Genomic DNA, 10,896 nt, shown 5'->3' on the forward strand with positions numbered 1-10,896 from the left:
TCTCAAGACATTAAGGTGTAAGACGAATTTTAGAAGATTATGAGTAAATATGTGTATTAGAGATATGTTGTCATCATTTCAGCCAATAGAAGTCCCCTACAAGGCATCAGCCTCTCCCAAAGATATCTTTGGGGAGATAAACCATAGTCAGCTTGGCAGACGAGTAGGCGATCGCAGTTATTATGTTACGCAGAGGACTCTGTTGTCCATTCTCTGGAAATCTATTTTCAACAGTGGCAAACCTATTTAATTAATGCATAAAGTGTGGATTATTTAATATTGTATCACGAGAAGCGAGCTTGCGACCTACAATCGCAAGTCTCGTTCCTCTGCCGCTGGGCTACCACATGAAATGTGTTTTTATCATCGGAAGTATATTTGTGATGTCGGCAATGCTGAAATAGCACACTTTTTAAAAACACAGCTAAGTATATATCACTGCTAAGTATATGAAATCGAATAACAGAACAGACCAATGTTATTTTTTTTTCACAAATATTGCCAAATCATGATAAGTTATTTAAATCAAATGTATATTACTAAATCATTACTAAAATTAAAATTCAAAAAGTTTAATCTTAAAAATACGTTAATAAATCACACTTTCGTCTATTACTATCGCGTTATTTTTCATAGCACGTTTGTTTTTGGCGAATGGGCTATAAAGATAACCACGAGACTTTTTTAAAATTTGAATTTAAAATGTCCGCGGCATCTGATCCCGAATATGCATATTGTCTTATTTTATCTTTCGATTTATTTCGCAATAAACGGTGATCGCGATGATGCCGTTTATATTCGTTCGATGATATAAAACGTGGGAAATATTTTATTACCGTTTCTACAATATTCTGTTGACTTGAATAAATAAACGACCAATTGCCCTTACTGTAAATAAATTTTCGATGTTATTTTTGAAACTATGTTTTTAATCGAAGCCAGGAAAACGGTGTATTAATAATCAATCCGTATATTTCAAAAACGTTTTAAAAAAATTTACAATAACAATTGCCTTTAAATTGTTTTTTTTTTAATGTTATGGCGTTTTTTAATACATACGAAATATTAATCGTTCCCATTTCAGCTGTCGGACGCCCACTACTGGACTTAAGCCATAGATACACAAAGGCACCGTTTTGAGCGGCCCACTAGCTGGTTTATCTTTTTATATATACGTGATCATCATATTTTTCCAATTAGGATCTACTTCCAAGTTATAATAAAATTATTCTTGTATCTATATATCTGAGCCTTATTTCACAAAATTATCTATCTCTACATTTTTGTAGACAATTAACAAAATTATCGGCGAGAAATTTCTAATTGTAAGCGAACAACGTTTTTGTTGATTTAAGTGAAATTTAATTGCGAGGTACAAATAAAGTTTATCTAATTATGAAGACTCGACGCCGCACCGCCTGAATAGTGCTGTGCTTGGTACATAGATAATTTTTATCGATACACTATGCAATAAAATTAAATTCATAATTTTTAAAATTCTACTGCTTTTATTACATAAAGAATTTTTAAATTGATAACCATAGCTTTGGAATAAGTTGCTTGAACTATTTTGTTAAGAATATGTTTGTATAATGATGACAAAAAGCTCTACAGAATTTTTAAACGGACTTCTCATATCACAACGCGTTTGGAACCCTCGCCTCTGGGACAGCTCAATTTAATTCTACTAGTTTCGCTAATATTTTACGCTAAAAAATAGCGTTATTGGCCTTAGTACACTAATATAAAAAATATGAATTCAGGATTCATTCAACACCGATAAAACTGAAATACGGGCGAGTTTCATACATTAAGAAATTATTAATTAAATATTTTTTTAACCAGACAAGACCTCAGGTCATATGATGTTTAATGATTTAGCCTTCATTTGTAAGACATATTTGTCTAGTAAGAACCTATTTACTCTCGCTCTTAATTATTTCATTTACAGGATTGAATAATATTGATTTAATAAACTTGCTATAACAACAGGGACTCGGTATTTTCACTCCGCTTAGCCATGCTATATTTCCAATTAATTAAAAACTAAACTGTTAAAAGTGCATACGGCATCCTGATTTACTACTGCGATTTGTAATACAGGACACACAAAAATATTGGTTATGTCTTATGTTTTCGTATTTCGTATATTATTACATAAGACCTCCTATTAAATTAGAAAATCGTGTTCACATTGACCGGTTGAAATAGTCAAGTGGAAGCGACTCTTTAATTTGCTATGATTTAATCCGTCAACAGCCGTGTGACAAATATGACTCACTATATTCGTAACGCATTTGCGGATGATCATTCAAGCACACTCGGATGCGCTTGATGAGAAATGGTTAATGAGTATTGAGTGACTGCCAAAGCCGAGGTCCCCTCTCAGGCTTTTTTGTGCTTGCTCACTCCATGGAGACCCCGCTGAAGCGACCGAACAGCACTGCCTCCTTATCCAGTAATAATGCATGTGTTGAAAGCACTCAAGCCGACGCTCCCGATGGAGCCTTCAAACTATGTTTCGTAAAAGAGTTTAAGGCTTCTTCCGCAGAATCAATAAATGACAGTAAAGCAATAGTGTTTAAAAAAATATGGTTTTTAAATGAAATAAAATTACAAAAAAATTTTAAACACTTATGTATAAAAATGAACCAAGCCCATCACTAGACAACGGCGCTTATATTAACCGCTCTAATAAAGTTCTCGCTGCGATAATAGACTTAGCGCTTTGTTCAATCATTCATTAACAGCCCAGCCATCGTAATAAGAGCCATCTCAACTCGTTATGTAACAGCTGTTCAGTTATAATTTTCATTGTTTCCGGCAGGGACCGAGGCCCCAGCAATTTGGCGGTTTCAGGAGAAAAGACCCGCCCGAGGGTGGCCATATATCATTCGAAACTTTGAATTTGGAATTCAACAAATGAATTAACTTGGAATTGAACTCGGTGTCGGTTTTAATTGAGCTTGAGTTATATCCGCGAAGTTTTTGCGTTCAGAATTCAGGTATCGTTGTATATAATTAAAACTTTTTTGTTGGATTAGTTGATCAGATTAAATAAATTATAAAATATATCAATAATTATTTGACAATTTAATAATATCTTTACCTCTGATTATCCTAAATAGTTCTAAATTATTAAGACAATGTTGCTTTTAAAATATTATATCTTTAAACATAAATTAATTCAAAAATTGCACAACATTTGTTCAATATTACTATTTTTAGTAACTTAATTTTTTTTCTTTGGCCTAGTATGCACTGATTAGTATATTTTAAGGTTTTAATTATTAATTTATAATCATATAAGCACCATTATAATTAGTGGATACAGTTGTTCAAAAACTCTGCCATGATAATAATAGTGATATAAATGAAGGTTAAAGGATGAAGAAGAAAGGGTAATAGGGCTGTAATAGTGGCAGCCAAAACGTATTTTTGTATGGAAGTGTATGAGACTACGAAAAGTTGATATTAATATTTTGCCATAGCTGATACATTGCGTACATAAAACGCGACGGTGTTCATCGATGACGTATCGGTCTAGAGGGTAGACTCCCATAAATTTAATAAGAATTTTAGTAGGTACTATGCCTAGCATATAAAATAGTCTTAAATCTCTTCCACGTCTTTACTCGTCTGACTTGACCCGATCACGGCTATGGTATGTTTCATGTCGGCAGACCTCTTTAAAGTTGTAATCATAAATAAATAAAAGAAAAACGGGACTTAAAACTGCTCCATCTTCAAAACAATTAACATTCCCACTTAAAAAGTACATATAGTAACGAGTGCTTAAGTAAAACAACACCTCATTCGTTAGCCATTGGCTTCAGCGGCATTGCCTTAAAGTTCTCGATAAAGATAAAAAAAAAACTTTATTTAATTGAGACTCTTTAGGTCACTGGACACTGACGATATGCGCTTAAAAGCTTTATTTGCGATCTCCACTTAATTTGCGTTTTAATTAAAGCATTTTAAACCTTATTGCTTTGATAATAGGACTATAAAATATGCAAATAGCTTGTTCGAATATCTACACATGCAAATGATTGTTAAAGAGCCCACTCGGGAACTCGGCTGCTATCTTAATTATTGAGATACAACAGCTCACGTACGACCTTATGGTAGGGGCATTAATGACCACGGGTGGATTGAGATTAAGGTAATGTTAGCGGAGGAATTACTTTAAAACCATTTCAGCAATATACGAACTACTGTTACACGATAAAAACACCTAAAATTTTGACCCGGATAAGCAATAGCATATTTGTGATAAATATTATAACGATAAAGATAATAAAAACATTATTTTCTACGTTCCATTTTTAAAATTTTAACCCATGCGTGAAAAGATGTTTCATGTGACTGGCCACTGCGGTTATCGTTACAGTCATTTTTATTGCTCGATACAATTGAAACTCGAGGTGACACCGAAAGCATGCTCACCTGATCCCTCCATCACAAAGCTGGGTCACAAATTAATCTATATATTCATAAAGATTCGATCTTAAATAAATAACATTTTTATTTAAATAATGTAAAAAATATAAATAATATTTAAAAAAAACAGTTAAATTTCATATATTGTTAATATAATTCTTACAGATATTATTAAATTTCTCTTTACTCTCTATATTGCGAGTCGTCTACATAATATTATATTAATTTTCAATTCAAACTTTGAGACATTTTATAATATTAATTTTTTATCTAAACCATAAAGCTGTATAACTTTTTTAGACTCAAATCTTTTTATAAAAAAGTGACATAGTCGTAAAATTACTATAATTTTTCAACATATCAGTATTCTAATAAATTTCAGGGACACCGGTTCCTCGCCAAAGTTAAAGTTCAAGAGCGCTTCTACTTTCCTCATTTAATATTTAATGAAAAGATACGCTTAGCCTAAGTGTGTTCACCCCTTTTAAGCTGGGGCCACTAAGAGTTAAGTTCGTATATTAAGAACCAGAGCCATTTCACGCAAATTAAGATAAACAAGAAGAGGCTCACATATTTTTGCAATTTTATAATATTAAAGATGCAATTCCTTAAACAATAAAAACACGTACTTCAGATTAAATAAAGACGAAAATTTTTAGAGATAAAACTCTGAAATGATCAATAAATATTATTAATTATAATACGTATTTCGAAATTTCGTTATTAAAATAACATAGATACAAGTAACCCATAAAGTAATAATTTTTATAAGATCGATTTTATACAAAATTCGATGGATACCAATGGTGTGTTAGTATTAATATAATTGTGACTCTTTGTCTCTCAGATTGAAAACGCCCTTTCACTAATGAAATCGTGAAAATTAGAAAGCTGTGTTCACATAGACCAGTTAAAACGAGCTCATAAAAAAATACAAATATGTTATTGTCAAGTTTGGCAACAAATTTTTAACAGATGACTACACTGTAGGCTTGCGCTTATATACACAATTTATTTATTTATTCTATATATTTAAACTTTATTGTAAGCCACAGATAATAAATTTAAAAAATGAACTTTTTATACAGAGATACAAGACCGCCTCTTGTATCTCTATATAAATCTTATCGCTCGAGGGCGATCTCTACTAGACAACCTAATTTAAATTACATATGTAAATACAAATAAACATCACTTCCAGGAACGTGTAACATTTGTGTTTCTTGTAATTATGATCCCAATTTGGACAAAACTAGTCGCACGAGTGCTCTAGCTTTCAATCTTAAGTTGTTTCGAGACATATGAGTCTCGTACAGGTCGTATGTTTAGGATGTGGTAGCCCAGCGATAGTAGACCGAGGCTTGCGATCATCTTGCAGTCACGTGTTACATTCCCTATATACAAACTTGTATTTTTCACACTTTGTGCATTAATTGTATAGCAGCAGCGTCCTCTGTGTACCATAATACCACATTGCGATCGCCAACCCGCCCGCCAGGCAAGGCAAGTATTTTCTTCACAGTCCTTTTCGAGGGAGGCCTGAGCTTCACAGTGGGCGTCTATATATATATATATATATATATATATATATATATACATATATATATATATACATACATATATATACATACATATATATATATATATATATATATATAATAGTTAAATTTTAAATACTTAACAATTAATTTTCGACGAGGTTTAATATATGATGCGTAACATATATATATGTACATAAATTATATATAATTTATATATATAAATTTAAAATTTAACACCCTACTACGTAAATACTATTGATTTTTGTCTTTATAAAAGACTACAAAACTGGTGTGTACTTTTAGACTCTTAATTATCGAATGATTTAATTCACGCTTATGAAGTTAATTCATATTTTACATTAAGATTTTTTGTTTGTTAGCTGTTATTGCTTCTCCCAGCTATCAGTGTATAAACTTCTCAAGACTCTTACTAGTATCTAAGCATCAGGACTTTACCAGGAGAGATTTGACCCGTGACATTATTTATTTCACTCGAAAGCTTCATAGAATGTTTCGAAACATGTCTAATATTCGTATTCGACTATCCACGAGAGGTCTTAATATTGGCTTGATCGTTTGATATTATAATATTATTCTTTAAATGGACCTAATGGATATTGAAGACTTTTAAATTTTATTCAAAGGAAATCAAATTCAAGTGTTCGACTTGATTGACTTTAGCGGCTTGAGTAACGGATCTCGCGACAAATCTTTTGATGTTATACGTTATGTCAACCGCTGTATTACGGTGAAAGGATTTTAACAGCACAAGTTTATAGTTTTACAAAGCATAAGTAGCTCAGTACTTGACTCTAGGGACTAGAATCATTATGGAGTGGAAATAATTTCCAACATCCTACCCCACCAACCTTGCACCTGCCTCAAATATTTATTAGTTTTTACCGGGTTAACTGGGAGAATGAAGAAAACATTTGTAAGTACAGAAGGCACGTATTTAGAAAATCGATGTTTCTAATCTAAACTTGTCAATTTGCTATTACTTTATAAGCTTACCTTGAATATTTAATTCATTAATAATAAATAAATGCTGAAACTCATTAAGCTACACTTTTCATGTAATGAAGTGTGCTAAATAAATAAAAATAATATAGTAGCCACAGATAGATGATGACGTTTTCTTTCAATACATTACATATCTATAAAATAAACTATAGAACACAATATTCCGTCAGCAGCTGATGAAAGAAAAATTTTGAATATTAAATATAGTAGTTCGGCTTCATCATAACACACTCACTCAATATACCGAGTAATGCATCGCATGCATTCATCACCAAGCAGTAGTAAAGTTATCATTATCACCATGTAATCTGATAGACAGCGACTACAAGGCATAAACCAAACATTGTCTCGTCGACCGCAACCTGCGGCTTCCTGCGCTTAGTACAACTGCTACAAAGTCACAAAGATTCTAGTGAAAACAAAACTGAATTTATTGTACGTGTTCACATCTCTGATACTTCCAGAGATATATTTAAAAACTACTAACAAATTCGATTTTGAATGCGATATTGCAAAACGAACGTAAATTAGCGAACTAATTCGACTGTCGTCGTTCATGCTAATTGATTGACGTGAATCAAATTAGAGTCCGCCGGCAACCGAGTCTCTAAAACTCATGTATTATTTACGAACTAATTCAGAGACTTAGTGAAAGCTACTACGTTCATTGCTTACCTCACTATAATACGTTCATTTGTGTAAAATATGTCAGAAGAATGACTTAAAACTGCATTTGTATATTATTGTATATATTATACGCGTGTTAACAAACTATAAGTTTATTAATTAAAATTTTTGTCTTTAAAAACCAAATGCTTTTAAACAGTCCGAAAATTTTTGAAAGTCAAATTAAAAGTGAAATTTTACATCCCAATAGGCTATTTTCATACAGGTTGTTGAATTGACAGCGGATAAATAAATTTAAATTAAATTATTTAAAGCATGTAACAGCTATAAAATATTAACCTATAAATAAAAATGTTAAAAGGTAAACCAAAGGGTCTGGTCTACAAATTGAATGGTAACGACTAAAGCATGCTGGTCATATAATTTCCTTTTTACTTTGAGAGTTGACTGATTAGAAATCTTGACAAGTTCTCTGTTTGGACTGTCAGTACGCGTTTAGCATTCCGACCCAACGGCACTCGGAATAGTTAGATCTCAACTTAGGCGGCTGTTACTGCCTGGCTAACTTTACTCAAACCTCGGAAAGTGCTAGCGCTGGAAGGAGAGCAGCATCAGCAACGCATTTTTATATCCACTGTATTATTAAAAGCTTTTTCGTCGACAAGGACGCGAGCATATTACCACTCCAGATTTAATCAAACATATCTTACAAATAAGTAGTTATATTCACAGTTAAACATTAGGTGAAGTTTTCGAATAATGCATCAGAACTAATTAAGACTGTTCGTACGTGCAACATAATGAACGTATTTCTATTATATTTGTAAACGTCAATGTAAAGTGCATAACACAGTTGGGGCCTTATTAGTGCAATTGAATTATTCAGCCGCAACCAGTGGACACTCAGCGGACGATGCAATATTCAACGCCGCCATTACCGACCGTACAAACCGCGCCGTGTAGTTTACACGTGAAACGGTATTTAATGAAACGGTTAATCGTTAATATACTTTTAGCCGCTTGTTAAAAATATCGGTAAAAATTAATGAAGATTGTAAAGTTGTTCGCATTTCATAAATTAAATGTATCATAGTCATTCCAACAACTATTACTTTTATTTAATAAGTATACAGGTTGTTAAAGGTTTGAAGAGGTGAATGCAAAGCTCATATGCTGTCAAAAATATTAAATACCGTAATGATAACCTAGTAAGAGAAGACGTATCCAAGGTTCTTGTTACTACATACTAAGATTAGTCATTGTTTACTATCTGTCCCTGCAGACTTAGTAGTGCCAAAAAATATTAGCCGAACGCATTTCCACAGAAAAAATAAATTATTTTAACTTATTTAAAAGTGATCACTCGTCACACCAATTGGTGTAAAAGCTGTGAAGTTTTTTGCTGAGAAATGAATTATATATTTGTCACTTTGAATATTTTACTACATGTGTCTTTGTAAAGTTTCTATACAGTTTTTTTACAGAATATAGATATAGGATAGAGTACAGATTAAAGAGAATAAGAAAAAAAAATATCAAGCATATGCAGGGTTAGGCGAGAAATTTAAATAACACAAAACAACATCTTTTTTCTAGTCTTCTTCACAGTGTCGCTGATTTGTTGTCAATGCCAAATTATGCTGTCCAAATCCTTAATTACATAAAACTACTCTATGACCTATAATTTTTTTTCACATTATTCATTTATTCTAATGATTATCCGCTTAGGATCTTTGACCGCGCATTCACATCATGAGAAGAATACTAGAAGAGCCTAATTTGATAGAGAGAATCATATTGAGGGCCGCTTTAATGACATATTTAAACTCACTAAAACTAAAAGGTTTTTTATGCGGTAACAGATAAAATATGACCTCCGTTGTTACGTATTAATTTAAAATCATGTTTTAAAAGTCGATTGCAAAATTGAAGTTTTTTAAACATTTATCTTTATTATCTTACTGAAAATAAAATAGAGAAATCAGATGATTTCTCATTATTAATATTAATTTATTATTCAATCCTAATAATATATTACTAGATATTGGTATATCGGGACGTAATATTAAAAGATTTGTCGCTCGAAACGACACCGATGTCATTAGCGGCGGATAACCGATCGAATATCCTTTTTCAAAAAATTATTTTTTTATTTAAATAATTCACATGTATTCAATCAAATATGACGAGTTACCAACTTTGGTCCTGTGACAATGGTCAACTGTCTATCATCCGAATACTTGGAAGGTACAGTGCAATGCCAACCGTAAAAAAATATTTAGACATTAAATTCTACTCGTCTGAAGTAGTTGGCCGAAGTAAATCGCTCGTGCGGTGGACGGAATAGCAACCACGAGCCAGTAGATGCGACGTGAATAGGCCCCCTACTAAATGGATCGCCGATATAACTAACTAACTAACTAAAGTCGTAGGATGTCTCTGAATGCGGACAGCGCTAGACCGGTCATCATGGCGATCTTTGGGGCTGAGACTGAGGCAAATGCCTTGCAGTGGGCGTCAATTGACTGACGTGAATGAAATGAATATACAATGCTTAAAATCTAACGAAATATTAAACAAGTACATGATGTTCGTTAATTCAAATTCAATAAAATATAATGCTTTGTTACAGACGACAAACAGCCGAGGAGCGAGAAGCCGAACGTCAAGCGGCAAACCGCTTGATGCTGTCGCTCCAAGCTGAAGCGCTTAGCAAAGGTTACATACCAGAACCGCCACCGGGAGCTCCGCCGCTGTCGGCGCTGCATTATCAGAACGCAGCAAATACAGCGCCAGCGCCTCCAGCAAACACCGCTTTAAGCGCTTTGCAAAATCTCCAGCCATGGGCGGGAAATCAGGGCGCGTTTTTGAACGCACCGACCACCAGCGCACCGCCACATCCACCACCAGTGGCATCACCTATTTGTTGAGAAAATTAAAAAAATCAAATATTGCATTTTCCTTTCGATTTAGTTCAATAGTGAAATTATTGTAAGACAGAATAACAATGAAACAATTTGACTTTACTTCACCATCATCGTCTCAGCCGTAAGACATCCACTGCTGATCTAGAACTCGTATAGATTTCAAAAAAGACCGGTAATAAGCGGCCTGCATTCTTCGGCGACCTGTGCAAGATCGTCTGTCCACCTCATGGGTTTCCACTTTAGAATCTTAAACCCCAGAGGTAATCTGTTCGGCGCACTATATAGTCTGCATTCTGCCACTTTAACTTGTCTTAATTCTCTAAAATATTTCAGCA

At 33.2% G+C, this 10,896-nt stretch overlaps 1 protein-coding gene across 1 annotated transcript in view; it reads left to right on the top strand.

Moving 5' to 3' along the window:
* Positions 1-10,564, top strand: part of C15 (homeobox protein C15) — a 55,380-nt gene extending 44,816 nt beyond the window's left edge. Inside the window, exon 3 of the mRNA XM_068769259.1 lies at positions 10,267-10,564. Coding sequence (XP_068625360.1) covers positions 10,267-10,564 — 298 coding nt within the window. The remainder of the gene's footprint in view (positions 1-10,266) is intronic.
* The last annotated feature ends 332 nt before the right edge of the window (positions 10,565-10,896 follow it).

This window comes from Battus philenor, unplaced genomic scaffold, assembly GCF_028537555.1.
Source record: "Battus philenor isolate CCGP_79_NKW_IND1 unplaced genomic scaffold, ilBatPhil1.0.hap1 SCAF_28, whole genome shotgun sequence".
Lineage (NCBI taxonomy): Eukaryota > Metazoa > Arthropoda > Insecta > Lepidoptera > Papilionidae > Battus > Battus philenor.